This window comes from Prinia subflava, chromosome 11 (assembly GCF_021018805.1).
Source record: "Prinia subflava isolate CZ2003 ecotype Zambia chromosome 11, Cam_Psub_1.2, whole genome shotgun sequence".
NCBI classification, from domain to species: domain Eukaryota; kingdom Metazoa; phylum Chordata; class Aves; order Passeriformes; family Cisticolidae; genus Prinia; species Prinia subflava.
Window position 1 is genome coordinate 15512800 of NC_086257.1, and position 24789 is coordinate 15537588.

At 43.9% G+C, this 24789-nt stretch overlaps 1 protein-coding gene across 5 annotated transcripts in view; it reads right to left on the reverse strand.

The window, feature by feature from the left end:
* The window catches only part of LPP (LIM domain containing preferred translocation partner in lipoma), a 331696-nt gene that overhangs the window by 200437 nt on the left and 106470 nt on the right, over positions 1–24789 (reverse strand). For all 5 annotated transcript variants that reach the window (XM_063408794.1, XM_063408791.1, XM_063408795.1 and 2 more), the window contains one exon: positions 14654–14855. In XM_063408794.1, coding sequence (XP_063264864.1) covers positions 14654–14846 — 193 coding nt within the window. In that variant the 5' untranslated portion in view covers positions 14847–14855. The remainder of the gene's footprint in view (positions 1–14653; positions 14856–24789) is intronic.

Consider the following 24789-nt stretch of genomic DNA (forward strand, 5'->3'; position numbering starts at 1 on the left):
CTAGTGGGCCACCCCTGACAAGAAGTGAGCTTCAGGTCTTCCTCTATACAAATGCTCCCAGAGGAGCCATCACTGACCTAACCAAGCAGCAACTGGGCTGAGCAAGTGTCAGAGGGAAATGTGCCCTGCAGTACCACTGAGTGAGGGACAACCAGATAAAACCAAGATTCCATTCCCAAACAGCATGCTAAAGCACTGGGAGCAGAAAACAAATGCTTTGTTGTTTCTTGGCCACTTGCAAATGGTGATTATTCCATACAAAATAATTAACAAACAAGGACAAAATGCTCCAAGCTCTCTTTAGAAATCTTCTTTTCAAAACACGCCCTCTTTTTAATCATTTACCATTTGCAATAGAGAAGGAAAACAAGGAGGTAAGAAATCTGACACGATCGAACCTTCCCTAGTTCCCACAAATAGACATTCACTGCCTTCCAATAGCCTTGACTAATCATTTTAATAAGTAGTGAAAAGATTTCGCAATTAAATGCTTAGAGAAATAAGATGCATTTTCCTGTTCCTTCTCATGCCTCATGAGTCTTCCAGCTCCTCTCATAAAGAGCTTTCATTACTCTGGGCATGACAGAGCCAGAACTGCTACAAGAGAAAGCTCTGATTTCAGTTTCATCTCAAGTCACTGTCCAAATGCCCAGAAACTTCTTCACATCTTTTGGACCACAGGGAAAAAACAAAAAAAAAAAAAAAACAAAAAAGAAGCCAAAAAAGGGGAGTTTCAGTCCTAAGATCAGAACCACATTTGCTAGATAAGTTTTCAGGAAAAAAAACACTCTGGACTTAGTGTAAACTAAGCATATTTGGTCAAGTAGCAGTAGATCAAATGGACAGGGAGACTCACAATGCCCTTCCTGCAGCCCCACATTTGTGGTGACAACTGCACTTTGCTCTGATGGAAAGTGATCTTTAGGCCCTGACATTTAGGTCCAGATTCTCCTACTTGTGTCACCTCCGCCTCCAGTTTCACAGGTCGAATTCACAGCACTTCAAATAGTTGGCAACATTCATCAAACATGAGCCCATGTCTTGCCCAAGAGAGTCTTAAAATGGAATATTCCCGCTCCACAGTCCCATGCCATGCTGGATGGTCAACTTACACGAGGTACTGGATGTGCCATATCTCTTTGGAAAATCAACATACCAAGCGAAAGCTCATCTCCCAAAATAGTCACCCTGCTACTTTATTTCTTTTTTATTTGTTTCCCTACTGCAGTTACAAAACACATTCTCACTGAGGCAAAGGGGATCATTACCCAGAGCACTTTTGGATGCAAAGAGGCAGTGCTAAATGTGCACCAGAAACAGGAATATTATAATGGTCTTCCCACATAAGAAAGCATAAAAAGGCAAATGGACCCTCCATTAGCTTGTCTCCATGATATCTCAGGAAAACACCATATACTCAGAATGGAATCATGGTGATTGAGAGATTTCTTGTTTAAAACGTCCAATTCTGTTTGCAGGAAATATCTCAGCTGCGGTCACGCATCACATCCCTTGTGTTTGATTAGCTGCTAAATTTAAAGTATTTTCTGTCTATCCAATAAGTATGATTTACTGGCATGGAGAAATGTTTTAAATATCACAAGTTTTCAGGTTCAGCCAAACCAATTGTTCCTGCAGCTAAGACTGAAAGACTCTTGACCCCAATAAGGGATGCAAACAATTGCACAAAACCTAGAGATGTGGCAGGCAGAGATCCACCAGCCCAACCCCCTCCTGCTGCCAAAAGGTCACCTCTCCCTCTTGAGGGCCTATGTCCCATTTTTACACACACACAGGCTGAGTGCCTGATGCACCAAGAGAAATCGGGCAAGTATTCTCCTGTTACAAACCCAACTGATTTTTTGGCTGTAGAAAAGGGTTACAGTGTCAGAATCTGCAGGGTCACTGTGGGCAGGGATGGGTTAACAAGAAGAGATCAACTGTGAATTTAATTCAAATTTAAGTTATTGAATAGACTAAGCTGATGAAGATACTGCAGTGCTTCATGCATTATCTGGTACGACTGCAATGTACCCTACCCATGCTGATACCAGTGGAGATGTAGACCAGCTGTGATTTTACCCAACTCATACTTCCCTCATGCATTGCCTCTTGTCTTTATAAATTGACTCTTACATAAGACAGCTGTGTCAGACCTGAGATCCCAGTGTAATTTTCCCCCTGTGCCTGCAGAATTAATTCACTAAGCCAGGTTCTATTTCTCCTTGGGCACCACACAAAGAATTACAAATGGCTCTATTTGTGCCCAGTTGGTACAAAAGTGATGTCAAAAGTGTAATGGGAAGGAAGAAAGGACCCAATTACAAAAGCAAGGTCTGTGAGATAATCTTGGTCCCAAGACAGTGAGATATGGCAATTAGGAGCATTTCATCTATCTGTCAGTTGGGGTCATTCGATGAGCTTGTTATCCAGAGGAAAGGTGGCACCTCAAAATACCAATTACAACTTTCCAGACTCAAACTGTGCTTCAGCCTCTTCTGCCCCCCATGCCATCATCTCTAACATGACAGGAAGGTCAGAAAGAGCAACAGGAATTCAGTTTTCAAGAAGCAGCCCAACTGTACTGCAGATTAACAACCAATTAGCAGTTTTGCAGAAGTTGTGCGCTCTGGCTGGGGGTCTGCCAGGCTGTGCTGAGGAAGTGCATGGTGTTGACTTCCCAAACTGAGTCACTTCTGTAAGCCCTGGGGTGGTATTTATAGAGCTGGGGGAAAATTTCCAGGAAACAGCACTTACTGGTACTCACAAAAATAGCAAGCAACGTCTTCAGTTACTAAACTTTTAAGGAAAAAAGTCTTTCTTCTTTTTGACAAGACAGCAACGCAGCAGCCTCTATGATTTTCTTGGAAGAAGTCACAATTGATATTGTTCCTTATCACAGTTTTCATTGACAGTAGTAGATGTTGTTCCTAAGGTATACATTCTGCAGGGTTGGGGGTTTTCTTCTCTCTTCTACAGATTATTTCCAGACATTGAAGTCAGTCTTGTCTCCAAAAACTTCAGCAAGACTTGAATGAACCCAGATACCAACAACAGCTCAATCACAGCAGTCCGGATCAGCCTGAACCTTTTACCCAATTGTCCAGGATCCCAGTTTGGGGGAATGGCTGCACCCTTCAGTGAACCCCATGAATCTGCAAGTAGACCTGTTACTGATAGCCAAACTAGCAACTGCAGAAGTGAGCTGGTCCCCCGCACAAACTAGACATGACCTGGTATCACAGAGCACACAAAGGCAGAAGAAGGGCACAAACTAGTACCTGGATCAGTGCCTGTTCCCCCCACTGGACAGTGCCCTTATCTCTCCTCAAAGCCAGGGACTAAGCCAAGCTTTCAGAAAGATTATGTCCCTGCAATAGTTTTAAGGATGCAACTACAAACCTGAGCACTCACAACCATTTTAGAGTATTTCCCTTTCTTTGCATAAACACACACAGATTTATGCTCTTGCTTAGCAAGGGTGGGCAGACCATGTCAGGCTTGGTCCCTTTCCCTAAGCAGCCAGCATATCCCATTGGAGAGGATGTAGACTAGCTGACCACAGAAGTACAACTTTTGGAATGAAAAATAAATTTTCTAAAGTATAAGATACAAGCACACAAACTTGTCCCATACACAAGCTGCAAATGCTTCAATGTACTACTGTGACTTCCAGACTGCTCCTACCACTGCCCATCCTCTGAGGCCTGGGACCAACATTGGCCAAATGGTCTTTGAAGGCCTCAAAGATGTTTCCCTACATGTCTTACACAAACCAGTAGCTTAGATGAGGACAAAACACCAGGATAACAAGAAAAGGGCTGCTGGCAGGAACTGAAGCAGTATCTGCTCTGCCTGGCCTCTCAGCCAGGCTCTCCCAGCATGGCCACTGGGAGGGCAGCTCAGGTCCAGCTCTCTGCCAAGCTGTCGATCATCACAGATCAGTCTGTGACACTCATGTCTCACTGAGACATGACACCCTGTGCAATGCAATGGAGACCCAGCAAGTTTGTTTTGCACATGCCACTGCAGCACTGGCAGATACAGCAATGTGCTTCGGCTCGCACTGACATGGGAAGCATTCAAAGCACTCGTGCAGAGATAAGAGGCTCCCCTCATCTCCTGCTGAGACACACTGACCTCCCCTGCCTCCCTTCTCCTTGGCATTGTCAAAAATACAAAATCTGTCCCTTTTGTTTTCGAAATGTGTCTGTTTCACAGGGTTCTCCCTCCCCCTTTTTTTTTTTTCTGAGGCAAATTAAAAATAAAAGTTTACCAGAAAGACAACAACAACAAAAAAAGCGTCTGATACCATTGGATCCAGCCTGTAAGGATCTCACACATAAAAGAATTATGTCCCTGAGCACTTTCCAACAGACTTTCAGAAAATTTCATCTTTCTACTTCCCTGGCTGGATAGTCTGTTTGAGTAATTTTCTCTTTCTCCTGGGGCTGGTTGCTAAGAGACGCGCTATTACTTCTCCCTCTCTTATGACCCGATTACTGTGATCAGCAAAGACAGCGTGCAGACAACAGCCTGACACGGCTCGTACAAGAGCATCGGGCTCGTTACCAAATGATGGACTGTATTAACACTCCGCAGCCCCTGCGCTCGCCACGGCCTTTGGAGAGCTTCCAGGCACAACTGGGGGCTTCTACTTCCCCAGCTTCTGAAGTGCACGTTCAAACATTTTAAATCACAGGACTGGGAAGGGAGAAGAATGGACTTTTACCTCCTGTGCTTCACTGTCTGACAGCCATAACGGTGTTAATGGATCCTCACTGAGAAACCTTCCTTTTCTTACCCTTCCCAAGAAGTGGCCTGGAACAATGATTACTCCTTCTCACCCTCTTGAAAAATAAACTTTGAAAATACATAGTGCAGTTTGGGTCAGAACATTCCCTTGAAGGGTCTGAATGCATGTTGTAAAGCTGATCGTGACACTTGAGGGGCTAAAAGGTGAGCTGGTCCCGCAAAGAGATGACATGGGTTCCTCTGGATAAGGAAAGCAGATGGATATAAATCCAATTGTAGGTGTCCAGCGGTCCCAAGGAAGCTACTTGGATGCCTAAGAGTTCATACAGAAGCAACCACAGCCTGGCACTGTTCTCTGCAAAAAAGAATAGGGGATGGAGCCAGTGGAAGAGATAGGTAATAGGAAGCTTGGGGCATGGGGCAAAAAGTTGAGGAAAGTTGATTTTGTTGGTTACTACCAAAGAACTGGTTTTCTAAGAATGGGGCCACCAATCTCAGAGACTATCAGTCTCCACTTAGTAAGAATTCAACCCTCATCACGTTCCCTTTTCATAACATAAATTCCAAACTTCTGTATTTTCTTCTATTAAACCACATTTGAAAGATTGTGTTTACCCACACTGTTTTGGTACCATTTTCATACTCTTGAGGGTCTCCTCTCCTCCCACCAGCTCACTCAGGATAACTCCTGTGGCAGAACCCCTGGGCAGACCTTCACACCACAGGTAGTGTAGAGTATTCAGAAACACCAGTTGATAAAACTTCAGAAGGAGGCCTTGTAACAGAGGTGACCCAGATGTCAAGACACCAGAGCACAGGTTCCTTCCTAATCTCCATGTCATTTCCCATAAATTCAATGCTTGACGCTACAAATGCCAGCTGTCATGACAGTGCAATTTCTACCCACCAGCCCTTAACACCAGGCTTGGCTTTATGATTTGGGTCATGTCTAGATGAAACCAAAACCTTTCCTTAGTCACTGTCATCACAGGAATTAAGAACTGGAAGAGACATGTGAGTCTTTTGCACTTCAGCTCCTCGAATAGTTTGGGTAAATCCCCAGTCGAGCCCCTGGAGCATGTCTGCACTGTCCTCCACAGCTATGACTTTGCAGTGTGCGTGCTGGTTAAAGAAGAAGACAGAAGGGGAATTTTCAGATAGTAGAAAATTAACTCACTGCTTATGAGGAACTAGAGCAGATCCCTTCTTACCTCCTGCAAAATCACCCTCCCCAGGCCAAGCAGAGCCACAGGATTCTCAGTCCTGCTCATGGAGCCTCAATCCCTGTGCCAAGGCCATCTAAACATGCTTTGCTTAGCAACAAACATTTCAGGCCTTGTATATTTAGTCAAAATTGTAATTGTGTAGGATTCACTGCTAGAAATGCCTGCTCTTTGGCCACAAGCAGAGATTCTGTGGCCTCAAGAGTTGCTCATTCATTCCTCCAACCTTTTATTACACCAACCTGTAATATAATCCTATAGACATTTACTGGTTGCTCTGATTTAGCAGGACTCAGCCTGGCAAAATAAAAAAGCTTTAGGCAGAGAAAAGAAAAAGCATACATATAATCCTTTACTATAATAGTTTTCAGTGAGTAGAAGAGCAGTATTGTGTGAAGAAGGGCAAAAAAACCTGACTGTAACTGTCGTACAGCAATTGTTATTATTTAACAGACTAGCATCTGGAGGATGTTAACATTTCAGATTAAAATAAAAGGGACAAGTGCTGCCTGCTTGAATTCAAGCAATTTCTGCATTAGCATTGCTCTCTTGCTTTGACTGGGCACCACAGCCCTGTAAAACTACATACAGGACAAACATTATCTTTTTAACAGAAGGTTTGATATGGTCGATGACAGATGTTTGCAATTCAAGTTATTAAATGATGGTTCCCTTCCATCTCAGTGTGTCAGAAATGTCTTCTCTTTCTCTTTTTCCCTTCCCTTTTTTGCCCTTTTTCTTTATTCTACCCAAACTATTGTGGTTCACAGAACAGGCCACTGCTAAGATGAATCACTATTTGATGTTTGAAATAATGAAGTGGAAAAATTAAATATAGTATCTTGGAAGAACCGACAGACAGGAGAAAAGAAAATGACAAAAAATAGTCAAGGCAGAAAAAAATTAAGAATCTACCTGCTGAGAAGTGCAATGTTTGCTTTATGAAACCAAATAACTGAGAAAATATAAGCTCACTCACCAGAATGAAACCCAAGGCTAGGCACTACTTCAAGTAGTTCCCAAATAAGAAGCAATGTGTTCCAGAGCCTGTGAAAATTTAATATTTGTAATTCTAACAAAACACAGTCAGAATGCTTAATAAAACTTGGTGGCTTGACTTGACATTTTGTGAACTACAGATAAGTATGCTGGTTCAATAACAGTTTTTATGCACTTGTTTTATGCTGCATTTTTACCAGGGCCTTTCTCTGAGGTGGTATTTCGAAAAAGAAAATGCTCATCTTGAGAGCAAAGGCAAGAAACAGTTCTATGTATTTGTCTCAGAAAAAAAAAGAAAAAAGAAGCAGATGTGGACCTTGTTATCCAACAAAACATCTTTTGGGAATACTGCTAACAAGACAGAAGGCCCCACACAGAGGCAGTTTATTCACACTGGTCCTGACACTGGTTACTGTGCTGGGCAGAAATCCCTATCCCTGTAACTCAGAAGTTATTGAGTGGAGCGACGCTGCCCAGGCACAAAGGCACCAGCTTGGTCTCATGCCTCTTCAACATGGCCCAGTTTGCTTGGGGCAGCTTAAATCCAGTTTTATACAAATGAGAACCACCATTCATTTCCAACTGGTTTCACTCGGTTCTTAACCAACAGGAGCAAGGATGTCCTTTGAGAGAAATCAGCGGACACTTCCAAAAGAGTGCCCCAAACTAGTTAACAGCTACTCCTTAACAAGGCACCCCTGCTTTCCCACTCCTTCTGCAGCATTCAGGGGCTTCCTTTGTGCTTTAAATGCTCTTGTGTGAAGGTAGCAAGCCGACCACAAAGAGGCCTGGAGCTTCAAGATCATTTTCACCAGCTGCATTTTGTAAGAGCCTGTGGACGATGCAGCTCTGTCACTAATGAATAAAGTATTGCTTCATCTGCTGCATCTCATTCAGCACAAGAAACACACAAAAAAATGAGGGAAGGATTAAGAAAGACTTGAAAAGTCTATAATATGCACTCAAAAAAAGCTTTTTCTAAGAAATAAGCACTGACACAGGGGCTGTGGTCAGGCCCAGTCGGGATGATTTGCAGCAGTAAGGTTACCTCTTTATCCACACCACATTTTTCAACTCCATGAGCTCCTGTGAGGGATGGGACCACAGCATCAATTGCATTTGATGGGACCAGAAGAGTGGTAGAGCACTTCTCAGCCTATCTTTTTGTCCCACCACTGAGACACTCTCCCCCATGAAGCACCAATGATTTTTTTTTTCAGCTAGTAGCAGAGATGAGGAGCAAGAGAGGGACCAGCAGATCCCATTGGAAATGCTCTGGTACTCCCAGGACTCAATTCAGATGTGTTCCCACACCTCATTTGGGCAGCAGCAATGGTCCACAAACATAACTCCTAACATGTGCAGGACATCCAACTCCTGCTGCTGCCCAGTTCTGGATAATTGCATTATCTCATGTTAGTGTTGAACAATGCACACACAGAACCACCACAGGAGAATGGGTGAGACAGCTCACTGTGCCTGCACCCCAGCCTTCCTCCAACAACCAGCACAGCACTGCAAAAGCTCCTGAGATACTCCAAGGAGCAGGTACAACATCCCTCTGCCTCGCAGCCAACACAGCCCTTCCACTAGTGAGAATTCCTCCTGCTACGCAACAGAACCAGCACAGACAACCAGGAAAAAAAAAAAACAAACCTAGAAAAACCACAGAATCTTTCAGGTCAGCTTGAATTTATTCTTTCAGGGCTCTCAATACAAATAATGAATAGACTCTGGACCTTGTCGGCTTCTACGAACTGTCAAAGACTGCAGAGCAGAGAACAGCACAGCTATAACACAGGGTGTCTAGTCCAATAAATCCATACCCAAGCTTCAAAAGTTAAGACAGAGCTACTGATAGCAGCTGCTGTAAACAAAACCCATTAGGTATATCTGCCTTGAAAAAAGAAAAAAAAAAACCAAACAAAAAACCACAATAGAAAAACAACAAACAGCCTGATAGTTCATGCTCCCAGTCGCCTACAGACATAGCAGAACATAACTTGCCAGGGCTCAACAGCCTCCACACCCATGAAGATGAGAAGGGCACAGAGAGTCAAGCTCTAGGAGACCTGCATCAGCTGGGTTCAAGAACACACACTGGTGTTCATGACACAGCCTTGCCCTGGAGCTGGTCCTGCTGATTTGCCTTGTCTCATGAGTCACTTACCCAACTGCCTCAACCAAGGTAAATGGAAGGAGATGTTTTTTTAAAAAAGCAAGATCTCAGAGGTCTTCACATGAGACCTGTTGTTCACCATATCTGAAAGGTGCCCATGGAAAGGAAGGAGAAAGGAGGAGATTGCTCTGAGTCTCATTATTTTGTTTAGTTTCCATTCTTAAATGCATATTAAGTGTTTCTGCAGATACTATATTCACCAAGGATGGCAATTACAAGTAAAGACATCAGCACTAATAAATACTGAATTTAAAAGTACTCAACAGCATAAACTAAAGTGGCTAATTTTGTAAAGCATGTCCTGAGAGCCCCAGAGTGTGACACTGGGGAGTCCCACAAGCAGAGTGACTGCCCTGTGAGGGATGTTGCTTGAACATCCCTTTCTGACCAGGGCTGGCAGTGCAGCATCTGAGTCTGTCTTAGGCAGCTTGAGAAAAACACATGGTCCTGTTCATATGAACAACAGACATTGCAAGAATAGGACAGATTTGTTTTTTTGAGAGTGGAAAGAGTCATCTTTGCAGGAGCAGGAGACCCCTGGGAGCCGTTCAATGATCTGGCACTTCCTGGTAGGCAAGGATGGACTCATTTCCTTCCCTACCACCATAAAATCATCCTTCAAGTGACTGCACACAGTGGCAGAGGAGGTGTATTCAAACCCCGGGGAGCTGCACCAGTGCTCATAAATGCTGGCCTGGAAAGCCCAGCCCTGAAATCCAGCTGAGCCTCCCCAGCTCACCATCGTGATCCACCTGTTTCAGCACAGTCTTGTTTCTGCTGGACTTGCAGAGGTTTATTTGGAGACAAGGGGGAAAGGCAAGGGGAAAAGGACTTTTGTGGTTACAAAAACAAGATTCAAACCGAAAGGATACAAACGAAAAGGCAACTCAGACAACAAATTTTGTCACTCACTGCTGCCAAGCCATCCAGTGGCCCTGACTCAGGCTCTTCTGAGGATCTCTGACTGACAACAGATTTTTACACATTTCTGAAACCCCCAGTTCAGTGCCACTCCAGCAGCACCAGCCCAACAGGAGCAGGCACAAAGCCAGCAGATGAGCTATCACCAACCTCACCCCACATCAGATGCCTCCTTAGTCTGCCCTGCAGAGTGAGGCCCCATTTTCTGGAACTAAGGCAAGGATGGAATTTGCTTCATCTGCAAGCTTTAAATCCTTTCTATCTTCCTGAGCCCAGCATAGATGGGAACAGCTGTGTGGCAGTGTTTCCCTAAGGCTCCAGCTCTGTTGAAGATGCTGAAATACCAATTTAAATCTAAAAGCTGGAGAGCAAGAGAGAAGTAAGTGGCAGGGAAAGGAGGAAGGGCAACAGAAAGGTTTAGATTGGAAAGACCTTGAAAAACAATACAATCCAAAGCTCCTGCCATCAGCTGGGATATCTTTCACCAAATCAGGTTGCTCAAAGCCCAACCTAACCCTGAGCACTTTAAATGATGGCACACCCAGTGCTTTTAAATGAAACAAAATTAATACCAACTCCTCAGAAAAAAGATCTTAGTTTCTTTAAGATATATTTTGTGTAGGACAAAACCCATTGTGCACATTGCTGGACAGGGTCTACTGAGAAACAGAGGGAGGGGCAGGCAACACAAAACACATGAGCATGGAGAAAGAAGCCAAACATATAAGAAGCAGACTGTCAGGACCCATGGCTGGTTAATGCCTCATGCATCTCAGGACTCATCTTCTCCCAGCATGAAGAGAAGATGCTCTCAAACTTCAAACACATCTAGCTCCATCCAAGGACCACCTCTGACCCCAGTTAAACTCCTGGAGCTGCTGCTCAGATGTCTGGACATCTAATTTTGATTTCCAGCCTAATTCCTCAGCATCCACACCTCCTGTCAATGCACAATTGTTCACCTTATAGATAAACATCTTCCCCAAGCTTGAACAGCTCTCCTCTGCTCCCTCTGTGGGGTAAATACAAAGTTCTGTAAGATGATGAGCACCAGCACTTCCCAGGAACTGTGGTGCTCACATCTCCCAGGATCAGGCAAGGTTAATCCCCTGCAAACCACCACAGTGGGTAGTGGCAGCACCAAATCCTCCAGAAACCCAGCCCAGAGCACAGCAGGTGTTTGTAGGACCTATACAAACAGGCTGTGCCTGCTTCTTGGGCTGCCTGCACGCAGAGACCCGTGCAGAATGCTAAGCAGGGCTCAGGTCTTATTGATGATGATTTCGATTATGATCATTACTTCTACCACTACTGCAGTCATACCCAGAGGCCCCCAAGCAGATCCCTGCAAGAGCAAGACACGGTCTCTGCTTTGATGAGTGGATAAATCTGGTCTGAAACAAGCTGCAGCAACTCAGCATAGCAAACAGTGAGGAGAGGGCTGGCAGCACCAGGAAAATTGCTACTTCAGTGGTCTAAACACATGCCTTGAGTGCTTCAATTCACAGTGAAATGCTCCTGGTTTATAAACTGTTGGCTGTGGCCATTTCACTTTTTTTCAATCATGTAACCATTTCTAACTTCTGTTTAAGTTCCATTAAGCAGCTTTTAATCAGCACCTTCTGGCTGAGTTTTGTGCAGGTGTCAGGAAATAAAAAAATAAAATCGAAGTCAATGTGAGACTAAGGAAATGCTTTAGCAGGAGATGGGAGAGAGAGGGGAGTACAACAGCACCTGCTCCACAGTCTGCCACTCCAGTGTCTTTCCCCTCTGCTTTCAATATGATCAAGAAATAAAAACATAAATGTGATCAGCTGGACAGACTCTCTAAGCACAAACAACACACCTACAAAACACCAATCAGAACCACAAGGCCAGAGGATGCACGTTCCTAAACATTAACAGCAATGAGCTGAGGAAATTACCAGGAACAGAATTTGCCAGTCTCCCAGAGAGATTCCAGATACTACGAAGGCTGCAGGGAGCCAATTCCAGTGACAGTGCTGGGGCAGCCAAGGCTGTGATGAGCACAGCCACTTCTTGACCAATAAAAGCCCCAGGACAACCTTTCCCTGGAGCAGTGCTGTTGCTCCCACTCATCTCCAGCAGAAGGATGCATGGGAACTCCATGTGCCTCCAGATAAGCAGCTCTGGAAGGGTAGGAGGGATGAAAACACACCAGGGTTTGGAGGGGATGCTGCCACTCCCCTACCTACACACTCACAGCTAACCAGGTGGGCAAGACCTGCATGCAACGGAGGACAAATTGAGGCAGGATGGCAGTGCCCCTGTAACAGGGAACCAGTGGAGCCTGGAGCCATCTCCCAGGCTGAATTACTGCTACAGAAATCAGGGAGATCATTTCAAAAAACAGTTAGTGAGCCTGGAAGAGAGAAGGGAGCCACAGAAAGTGAATGAAGCACATTGGGCTGACTATTTCTGTCCCCCCAGCCCTCGCCTGCCAGATCCCAGAAGCCTCATGTTCTCAGGGTTATACACGGATGGGTGATGCTTTGCACGGGCTGCTGACAGCAACCAGCAGCGTGTCACCTTCTGGAAGTGGACTGGCTAAAGCTGCAGGCAGGGTGTCACATCACTAAGCCTACCTCTGGCCAGGTCCTGGCCAATCCTTAGCTCTTCCAGGCCTGTCATAAACTGATGGGATCTCTTAAAAGTCCAGCATCAGACAAGGCAAGGGACTGGCACTGACAAAGTCCCCTGGGAGCTCCCAACTGTCTCGTGGTTTCCAGCAGACCCAGCAATGCCTGCCTGCAGGACCAGGTACTCTGGGTTGCACAAGAAATGTTTGAGTGTCTTGTCTCCCTTCTCAGCCTGCAGTGCCTGCTCTGCTCTTTGGGAAAACCTCCTTCCCCAAATGACAAGAAACACAGAATTTTTTTAGAAAAGAATAGTGTACCTGAGTCATATACAATCAGATCTACAATCACTAAAACACTGACAATTAAGACATACTGACCTTTCTAACACAAGAAGTACTTACTGATCAAAAATTGATTTCCTAGGGACAAAAGGGCTATGTTCCATTATTATTTTTAATTGCAAGAGAATTAGAAAAATAACAATTACCACTTGACTTGAAGGTGACATTTTCTTTGCATTTCAGAAATGGATTAATTTTTTACTTTTTAAATTCCAAATGTCTTTCTCCTCCTATTTCTCACTAAGTTTTGTTACTGAAGGCAGCAGAACAGGTGCATATGACTTCGCCTTTCCCCCTCCAACACATTTTCTTTTTTCGTTCTGAATTCTCCGAAGTTAGAGCGCCAGACAAAAATACCCAAAACACTCATCAGGTTTTCCAATTTTCCTATAAAATGTCCTTAACTTTAGAAAATCACTCAAGTGTAAGATTTAATATGCTGCTTTGTTTTTCTTTCTCTTTTCCATTACTCTGTAGCATTCCTGAAAATGCATACGCTTTCAGGAAGATAGAGCAGAAAGAGGAAAAAATATACAGGTGATATTTATCTTATTGTACTCAACACAAAAGAGGAAAAAAGTGGTGAAGGAAAAATGCAGAGCATCAAAAACCAAATACAAAAGCTGGTTTGGCAATTTTCTTGAGTACAGCTGAGCTTTTCTTTGGAGAAAGGTTGGAGAGGAGGAGGGGAAGAACTTCTCCCCATTTATACCTACAGTACATCACCAGGAACAGAAATGTCATGCTCTGCCAAAACAGCTACTACTCTCTCCTAAAATCCTTGGCCTTCACTTGTTTCTGCTGCAGTTCCATCACAAACTCTCCATTGTCAGCCAGGGGCATCTCAGGTGCTCCAACTTGCAAGTTCCAGAGGTGCTCCCAGCCATGCACTCCTGCTCCTGGGAACTCTCTCCCTCCAGGTGTCCACAAGCCAGGAACCCAAATCTCATGCTTGATGCTCAACTACATCAAGACAGGAGGACTTTCACAGCAAGAAGTGGAGGAAGGCTGACACACAGTGATTGGAAGGCATTTGTTTTGCTGACATAACAGCTCCAGAGGCAATTGCAATGGTCATCTAAATACCTTCCCAATTATTTCATATTCAAGAGTGTTCCATAGTAGAGGGAAAGAACAAAAGTAAAACAATTCAGCCAGGAGACTGGAGAGAAAACACTTCTAGATTCACTGGCCAAATTTATGCCCTACCACCCCCAATTATACTTCTATTTGCACAGATCAATCCCTTGTTTGTAAAGCATTTCCACTGCGCTGGTGTGAAAGAACCAATACTGAAGGTGTTTTTGAGCCCAAGTTCCTTGAATTATCACATGCCAGCAGGGACCAAACAAGCAAAACCCCTTGAAAAGTACCAGCCTTGGACATAGGACATCTGTTTCAATTAAAACCAAGAAAGATCTGTCCTTGTGTCCTCTCTCAGCCTGCACCTTTCAGGACGGTAGCTAGCCAGAGCAAGGGGAAGAGATACCTTCACTTTCTTCTCTATTTGAATGACCTGAAAAAGGGAGGCTCCCACAAACTCACCAACCAAGAGCAAATCAAGAACAGCCTGTGTTAGCAGTCAGTTCCTCTGAACTAAGCAGTTGTGGTTCTTCCTAAAAAATAAATACTCACCATCCCCTCCTGGTTGTTTGTATGGGTTGTACTTTGGTTTGGGGGCGACCACAGGTGCAAACTTCTTTGGGGTCTGCTGGGTGGACACGGAGATGCTGGGAGTCCCAAAGGTGTGTGTGGTCTCCATCCTTGCAGTAACGTGACCGAGAGGCTCGTTGGTACTCTTGGGTGGCAGCCAGGATGGGTGGGACATGATTCAGGTCTGAGAGGAGACACAAAGAGAGTCACACATGAAATTAGGAGTTTAGGTTGGGGAAGTAACAGCTGCAATCCTACAGTTTTTCTGGTTTATGAAATCAAATCTACAAAACCCTTCAAAACATGTTTAACCGGTGCATGCTTAACTTTAAATGTGTTGTTCCTAATGTATAGGATTTTAAATGCAAATTTTTCTCTCTCTCCCCAGCAGGTCAGAATTACTGATCAGATTTTTGTTGGTACCTGTAAAAATCCTTGCTATTTTCCTTTTCAAAGCAGAGCACAGACAGGTTTATACCCTGAAGCAGCCCATCAATCCCACCCTGCATTCAGCACAGTACTGATATATTTGCCTTTCCCTGTTAGGCCTTTTTGAGTACATTAATGTACAACAGTGCAGGTGCTCTGGGGACAACTCTAGTCACAGATAGGCACACACACTTCCAAAATACACTTTTAGCACTTTTTCACGTCGTTTAGGACCCCATGCCCCAGTGATTTTCATTCAGACTTTTAAGAAAACAGATTTCAAAAGTAGCTAATCATTCTTGATGCCTCCATTTCTGAATGCCCAGCTTAAGACATTTTAAAAGCATGTCAATTTTGAATAAATGCCAGAATCTCACAACCCCTGACAACCAGGCTCCTTTTAGACTTGTATAACAAAAAACAGAGGCAGCCCAAATCATTACTTATTTATGAAAATCTTGGCTTTGGCCTCTTAAAAGCCTACATCACTTTTGAGAACTGGGTTCAGATGCTGCTGAAAATGTTGCCCATAAAAATCCTGTTAATTCCAATGAACAAGTGCTTTTCACCACACACAAACCACACTCACTGGGTAGCCATGATAGTCCATCAGATGGTCCCATGGAGCTGGATTTGAGATTTGATGGAGAAATGAAGATCCCTCACGGACAAGAGTCAATGCTAATTTTGCAGTTCTTGAGCACCTTGTCACTTCTACCCATGCACTGCTTTGGTGTCAGAATTCCTTAAGGCTACCAAAACCAGCTATGACCCAGGCAGGAAAGATTTGGGTTCATCATGGAAAAGTATCAGTGTAAGAGAGAGGACCAAGGGCTCCACGTGGTAGTGCAGGGTCAGTACCTTTGGCTAAGAGCAATGACTGTTAAAACTGATGGATATACAGGTGTCCTTATTCCAACCAGTAAATTTACTTCAGGAAACAGTTTCCCACTCAAGGAGTAATTTCTACTTTGAGACGCAATGTCTCAAATTGTCTACCCAAATTCTGGTCATCTTCCACCTGCATCACTACTTGTGTGAGAGAGGAACTGGCAAGTGCCAAACATCAGTCCCAACAGTTCTGTTTCTTCCTGGCCATGCAGTCTGACTGCTTGATGTGCAGGCAATGGTTTCACAATTCCTACCACTAGGAATTGAGCCTGCTGCACTAGGAATCCAATCCCAGGGAAAGGGAGACACTGGAGCTGGCTAGAAATGAGGCAGACAGGAGCATGCCAGGAGCAGCCCGGAGATGTATCCAAGGCTCAGCTGCAAGGACATGACTTTCCTCCCTCACAGCCTGTTGTCCAACCCACAGCTAGAGTGCAGAGTATCATTCTGAAAGCAAGAAGTGAAAGGCAGGTCCTCCCCACAAGGCAGGAGAGGAAACCAGTCACAACGGGTGGGAGCTGAGGGCACACAAACCACGGTCCCACTGCCTGGCACTTCCCATTACCAACACCAGCCCCTATGGACCTGGAAAATGACTGTCACTCCAGAAGTAAGATTGATATACATTGCTGTCTCCTCCTCCTACATCCTTCAAAACTGTAAAAGCAGCAATAAAACTCAGGCAACTCCCTAGTCTTAAGGGCAGAAAGCAATGAGGGCAGCCAGTCTTAAGAGCTAAACAGGACAAGCCTGCACTCTGCAGAGTTATTATATCCAAAGATGACTGTACCTTACCCATTGCTAAAAGCATCTTGGAATTTAATTCTGACAGGTTTTCAGCCTCTGGCTTGACATCTCATATGAAAGAGCCTCCTGCTGCAGTGAAGCACCCTCAGACCCTGGACATAACCTCTACACTGATTCAAAAGAAAAAAAACATGCCAGTACTGACTAGATGATCACCACTGCTGTTCTGGAATGCTCCTTAACCAGCCCCCAGGCAGCATGCTCTGGTCCCAGTGAACTCTCATGGTCTGCTAGGCTGATGACAGGGATGGGATGTGTGATGCACAAACCAAGAATGTCTGCTTCAGTAGCCAGGTTGCACAGCACCGAGGACAGCTGAAGACAATGAGAGAATTTCAAGGAATCAGCTTAAAAAGCAGACTGCTCCTGTGGACAGCTTGGGAGTGGGGAGGCTACAGTGCTGTAACTCAGCTGCTGACTGTAAGCTGGCACACAGCTCCCTCTCAGCTAACCTCTAACGCCTTTGTTTTGGCCACGGTGGTATTTTCTAATTGTTTCCCTCTTAGCCTTTTCTCTTCCTCTTTCTCCCCATCTCATTTTCTGTTATGCATTTACTGCCACTCGTTTTTGCTATCCGTGCCTTGACAGTGTTTTCAGCAAGTTCCCTTTTCCTCATCTGTTCCAGCCCCAGTTCCCCAGCCTCAATTAAATTTAGCCTAACTACTCCACAAGATCACAGAAAAAGAAAATTAATTAATTTCTTTTAGAAAACTAAAGCTAAAGTTCTGGGTTTGCTATTATTTTCCCTCTATTTTGTCAGCTAGTAAAAGACCAAAAGTAAGCAAAAACGTAAGAGACAGTGGCTTGCAGACAAGCACAGCCCCCCACCTCTCAGCAGACTTCTCCATTGTGGAGCACCCTGGCTAATTCAGACAAAGCCATCAGTGCTCTCTCTCCACTCCCTGCAATACTGCCTGGTTTTCCATCAGAAGCTTCTTTGGAGCAGAACATTTTGTGATGTGGACAAGTAATCAAAATAGCACAGGAAAGCGTGGGACTATAGCTAATTCCCTTACTCTAAACTTACTCTTACATATGTCACTGCCTGAGTGTTATTGTGGTGCCTGCACTTGGACAGGAACACCCAAGAGGTAACAGCAGTGCTTTTCTGGCTAGCCAGCAACACAGCCAGCAAACACACATTTCACTTTTGAGCTATTTTCTTTCCTTAAAAGTTATTTTTCACTGAAACATTAACCTACAGATTAAATCTACAGCTGCCCCCACATTTCTGCTCCAAGCAAGTCAGGCACTGTCTGAGTTCAACCAGCCCCTCCTGGCAAACCTGGGTAGATCCAGCCACGCAACAGTTAACGCAGCAAGGTTGGGAAAACCTTTGTCAGCAGAGCCCGTGTCCCTGGGGATCCTCCCAGAGGGACAGCCACCTCTTGCTTCCCTGTCAGTGCCACACCTCCCTCTGTCCTGGCTGAAGCCTTCTGCGTGTCTGCCTGCCACCCTCCCACAGCCATGCCTTAACTCACAGCTCCATTCCTGATCTGACTGCCACAAGCTTTTTCTGTGACTCCTTACTCACTGACCACTCTGGCAACACCCCCTTCCCAAATTCACTGTCTCATCCACCCCCCCTCCCAAAAATCCCTTAAATCTTCTCTATGTCACTGCTTTGAAAGGCTCTCATTGATCATCTGGACTAACCCTGAACCATCCCCAACTACTGCTCTGCAAAACTGCTGAGCTGAAGAATATTAGTTATAAAGCACACATAGCCTCAACTGAAACAATGCATGTGTTGGAGAACCCAATACAGCATTAGGTAAATTGTATGGACAAAAAAATTAGGAATCATAATTACAGCTTCTCCTTTATGTCTGGCTTAAAATTTAGCTAGATCCTCTTCCAATCATTGCATTTTGTTATGGTCCTGTCATCTGCATTACAGGCTTGCCTCTCTTCTTTATGTAGATCCTTTCAGAATGCAGCCAGATCATTGTTTAAATCAAACCAAAACATTTAAATTAAGCATCAATTAAACTCCTTGTAAAGGGCAGATTTCTCTTGACTCTTTTATGTATGTTTACTCCAAACTCTCTTCAATTTTCCAGCTACCTTTTCTGAAATGGTGGCTGATAGTGTAAGACCATTTCTAAGAATAGTAACTTAAAATAGAAGAGGTAAAATGATGAATAATATCAAAAACAAAAACCTGACTGAAATCAGCTGTGGATGCCTGAGATTCTGTTATCCTTCCTTCCTTGGAAGCATTAGTCATCACCTACTTTTGAAGGCAGAGGATAAAACCAGACTAACCATGATAAATAGCATTAAGAGCAAAGAGTGAAATCACACTGCATAAATAAGGCAAACAGTGTGCTCCGCTTCTATCATTAGGACGATCTTAATGCTGTAAGTTCAGAAAATTCTAACCATGAAAGAATACACCACAGCAGAGGAACTGGAATCCACGAATCCCAAGCTGAGACCGCATTATCTAAAAATGTCAGACTAGGAATATCAATAGCAGATAATACCATGCAGTAATAACAGCCTGACAAGGTTTTTTCACAGCCCTTTTCTTTTTTCAAATGTGTGGGCATAAGAGCTTGTTTTTGCTTTTAATTACAGGATGTCATTCACCTTTGAGAAGCGAAGGTAAAAAACTGAGGGTTTCAAGTCAATTTATCCTTACATCTGATAAGCAATGGAAGGGTAGAGTACCAATTTGTCAACTTATGAAATTGTTAGTACATTCATCTCTGAGACAGGCTGGCTTTTCTGTGATTAGACTGTAGCCAAATAAATCTTCGTTCCATTTTCATATTTGTAGCATGGACCAAATACTCCTTGGATGTTGATGGACTTTGCCAAGACAGAAGATTTTGTCCCTGAGTTAATTAAGCTAATGCTTCGTAGTGGGTAGCAACAGTGTTTAACAAAAAATGAGCAACAACCGTCTGTGCTTACAGACTGTCTGCTCTGTCTTCCATCCCACGCCTTCCTAAATTCACTGGCTTGATGTAGGTCTGTGATGTTCTGTCTTAGTATCACCCGTGCACAGTGAACCATCACTCCTGAGGCCAAGAGATTGATCAGATATATTGACCAGATATAGGGAATTAGGACCTTGTTTGTTTACAGTGCATGTGACTGAAAGTGTTGGGGCTTTTCTCTGATACACAATACAACCATCACCTTCCCTTGATAACTCAAGTTTGTCTCTAAGTGTAGAAAGGCAAACTGCATCCTCTCCCCATTCTCTCTTCCACCTAAGTAAAAGAACTCAAAGAGAAAAGTTTTGACTTTACATAACCTTGCAAATGAATTTTAAAGAACAGCTTAAGAACTAAAGGAAGGGGACATCCTTCACAATGCAATAATTATGCCAACCATTGTCCCTTTCTGTTAGAGCTGCAACCTACATGTCTGGATGTCTCTCCTCTAAGCCGATTTGTCTTCATTTTTCTGCATGAAATTCCCCAAATTGCAAACCTCAAATGCCCTGCTGTAATACAGTTCTTCACTTTGTCCTCATCACCTCCAGTCTTGTAATTAGTCAAATGCAGTGACTGAAGCTGACCAGAGAAATTTGCTCCCAAAGCTGCTTGTTTTTCTTGGCACTGCTCACCTCTGAAGGTTAAATGAATTTATTTCTTCATTTATGGTACATGACTTCTAGCCATGCTCTTCTACTTCTTGTGGCCTTCCAAAGTGGGTATAATGTCAAAATTCAGGTCTCATTAGAGGTTTTAACCAAACATAGGAAGTGCCATAGGTACTGATAAACTCAGGACAAGCTCTCCTGGGATGCCTTTCCCATTTGGTACTACTTATTCTCATCAATTTTACTTCATATGGCAAATTACATGATTTGGGGAACTGGGAGTCCTTCAGAATTTGGAACTCCCTTAGTCATTGCTGATATGCACAACAATCTCTCTGAATTTAACTCCTGCAATACTAAACAGCCCAATAAAGCTCCTCCCTAAAACCCCCCAGCAGTAAACTGACTCCCGACCTTCATCACAAAGCTTCAGGAACACCTCTGAGCACTGGGAATCCTGTGCATGGTGCTGGTGTGACCTTCACAACCAGTGAGCAGTGAAGCTCTAAGAAGAGTCAAGTGAGACCTTGAGAGGTGATGAGAAGAATGGAAAATACTACCACCCTCCAGTGACTGCCTTCCTAACCCTAGGCAAACTCGACACAAGTGGACTTTGAGTTCTTATGGCAAATACCTCTCCAAGATCACGTTTCTTTGATGCACCCATTTGACATGGTTTATGTACATGTCCTAAGGCTTTGCTGTAGTCTTTCACAGCAGGTATCAGCTGGAGCAAGCTTAACTCTGCCTCTTCCTCTCAGATTCATAGTTTATTTCAATTGTCTGGATAAGGCAAGGGTTTGTATCTTCATCCCAATGCCCTCAAAGTAAAATAAATAAATAAGTAAATGAAAGTGAAGTCACTTCTTCAGTTAAACAGGACTGAGAGCATTCACCTGTTTTCTGCCGTGGGACATCACTAATGTGATCAGAGGAATTAAAGGAAGAAGAAACCTAGTTAGCACACTGATGAATTATTCCTCGAAGAATATAGTCTGGTAATATTTCATTCTGGCTTTAACAGCTTCAATCAAACTTTCATGGGACCCTCCAAAAGACCTGACTTAAATTCAAAGTGCACCCTGGTTTGAGCAAGTGGTTGGCCCAGATGACATCCAGAGATCCCTTCAGGAATCCAAATCAATTATTTTGTGACTCAAAAACCCCAGACTGCCACCTGTGACTTCATCTGCACTCAGAAGGGTTTCAAAGAATCACAGACATGCTGCAGTGGATGGGACCACAAGGATCACCAGGACCAACTCCTGGCCCTGGCAGCACTGTCCCCAAGACTCACACCAAGTGCCTGAGAGCATTGTCCAAACACTTCTTGAGCTCTGCCAGCCTTGGTGCTGTGACCACTTCCCTGGGGAGCCTTTTGTAAAGAACAGTCTCTCTGGTAAAAAGACGCTTCACAAAAGTTAATGTAGTAATGAAAATAGTTAATCAGACATCAACCCAATGTCACAAACATTCTTACTTCAAAACCCTGCTTCTGGGACAATTTTGATATCAACCAAGAACCCACCCTTAGGTTTCCCTCTTAGCTCATTTTTCTTGTATCAGCTTCAGTAGTAGAAAAGGCAGAAGGGCAAACTAAACATAAAACTTCTTTTCTTTCCCCATATAATTGCATTAGGAATTTTGGGATTAGATGCTGGCTATTTGAATTTGGCTGCTGCTGCAAAACACATGCATAAAAGCTGATGAATGAGATCTTCCTTTTACAGCCATGTCACATCCTGGTGTCAGATGACAAACTAGGCTTTAAAATCCCAATAAACTGAACTTGACTTGTCCATGTGAAATGAAACAAAGAGATCATAGTGGCTCCCTGGAGACAGATAGAACTATCTAATCTAATGCAACTCTAATGACTGCATTGTAATTTCACCAGAGAGCAAGCTGATTCTTGGCTTTTGTGGCATGAGACAACCCTCAGCTACTCCAAAGACAGTCATATTGGATAAAATATCAATCCAAGGCCTCAGCTACTTGTGGTCACAACAAACCCCAAGGCAATTGTAACAGAGAGGTATTGTAAAAATTGTAAAAATTGTAAAAAGAGAAGTAGACCTGCTGACTTACTAAAATACAGTTTATTCTTGAACCTAAGGACCTAAGCCAGGAGGTAGCTCTGAGCCAGCCAGATTTCTTCCAATTGTTATCGCCTCTTTCCCTCATAACTTGACCTACACGTTTGTGAGGATGTTGCTGTACCACAAAGAAAAGTTTGAGCTGGATGTTTCAGTAATTTGTATATAAAATAAGAGAGGAAATATATTAAAAGAGACAGCAAGACTGGGAATTATGCAGAAAGGTTATTCTGGGAGTCTCAAATCATGAGCTCCCTTACACAAATACTATTTTCCTGCATACAATTTATTTTCAGGACCTCTCTGCCAAAAAATCTGCCTTTATTCCTTCTGTGCCCATACTCAGTGTCTTGCCTATAGCACAGCTCAGTACTTGGCTTCCTACTTCAGCAAGGGACTGCCAAGCAACACAGAGCTTATCCATCCAATAAAATTATTAAGGGACTGGACTTCTCAACTGAGGGAGATGTACTGAAATCAGGCATATCAAGAGTCTCACTTAAGCAAAAAAACAAAAACAAAAACAAAAACAAAAAAAAAAAAAAAAAAAACACCAGGACAACAAGAAATGGCAAGTTAAGGCTGTTGGAACAAACTCAGGTACTTTGGATGCTGATGCTGGCTGTAAACAAGGAGGAATTGTGCAGAACTAACAGGCAGCTCAGCTGTGAGATATCAACAAGACCCCAGTGGGACCAAATGGGACCGTGGCAGCATACTGACACACAGATAATTGTATTAGCTTTGCAGAGCAGTGTGTGTGTCTCAGCCTGGGGAGAAACAGCAGGGATCTGAGCTCAGTGGGAAGTTGACAGAGTGAACAAGGAAACCGTGCTGAGCTTGAGGTCCCAACCAGCAAGGCTGGTTGGGTGTAGGTGGGGTTTGTATTTACGATGGGGTTCCCTGCATTTCACTCTTCTTCTAAAATAGCTGCGACTGCAGGAAGAGCCAGATGTTGACCCACCTTGAAGAACACACATCTGTGACTGGCAGCCTGAACCTCAATCCATCAAGAGGATTTCTGTGAATGGAAAAGGAGCTGCAGCTCAGAGCACAGGCACAGCACAGGCCCCACTCAGGAAGGAAGCGTGTGTGGGTCCACCACCACCATAATCCTCTTTTGACAGCTCATGGAGCTGGCAGTAGAACCCAGACTTTGTTACTGTACTGCCTAAAAATCAAGCAATTAAATCAATTAATGGGCAGTGTCCAGGATCAAAATCTTTAATTCCTGATTCTCTTCCTCCTACCTGATCCACTTAACTTTTCCTCCCTCAGATCCCAAGCCATCCTGGAAGTCACAGCTTCAAGTACAACAAATTCCTGGATGGCTTCTTCCTGAGCACAGCACCAACCTGTGTCTTGGTTTTGGTAGCTCAGCTCATAGCACTTTGCAAATAATCAGGGGGAAAAACCTTTTTCCTATGGAAAATCCTGTATCTTAAAACACAGAAGAGTGATTGCTGGCAGATGACTGGAAATTTATGCTGCAGAGAGATTATTAATGGAAGCAAGATATTTGAGTGTATGAAAACTGTGAGAAAGGAAGTACACAAAACTCCTTGTTTAAACAATTGGGAAAAAGGTTGCATTTCTCTTGAGTTTCATGACAACAGGTGACTTGACATCATCAACACAGGAGCACCCCAATGTCCCGCTTCTGCAACACAAAGCAAAAATAAAGATTTAGATTGCTTCCTCCTCAAAGAAGCTGAAAGCCTGCAGTACTGTCAGGAAGGACAGAGGATCCCTGCAGGCTACCAAGTCCTGCTTTTAGTAGGAGACTAAATTATCACTAACTCTAGGTAAGGCATGCTGTGGCTTTGTCCTGGAAAACCTCCAAAATGAAGAATCCCTTGCTACCTGGTGACTTGTACTAATGTTACACTACCTTCCCAATGAAAATGCTTTTCCAACTCTCCAGCTGAATCTCCCAATCCATTATGCATGTTCACGGCACTTTATTTTGCCATCTGGATGGAAGCATTTGGCTCTGACATGTTCAGAAGGCCCCTGGCAGTAGTCACAGGCTGCCACTGGATCACTCCTTTGCCTCCTTTCCACCAGAGACAGAAGCCAAAGCTCTCTCAGTCTCATCTTGTAGGCCATGTGCTCTTAGCCCCTGACTGACCCTTCTCCGGACTCTCTCCACCTGCTCAATATCCCATTTCAAGTGGTCTGGGACTCAAGACTGGGTAACAGCCTCAATAGCAGTGAGGAAAGGTGAGCAATAACTCATCTCAGTCTACAGCCCAGGCTCCTCCTGAAGCAGCCCTTATCCAGTTTGCTTTATTGACAATCACAGCACACACTGGACTCATATATGACAGTGTTCA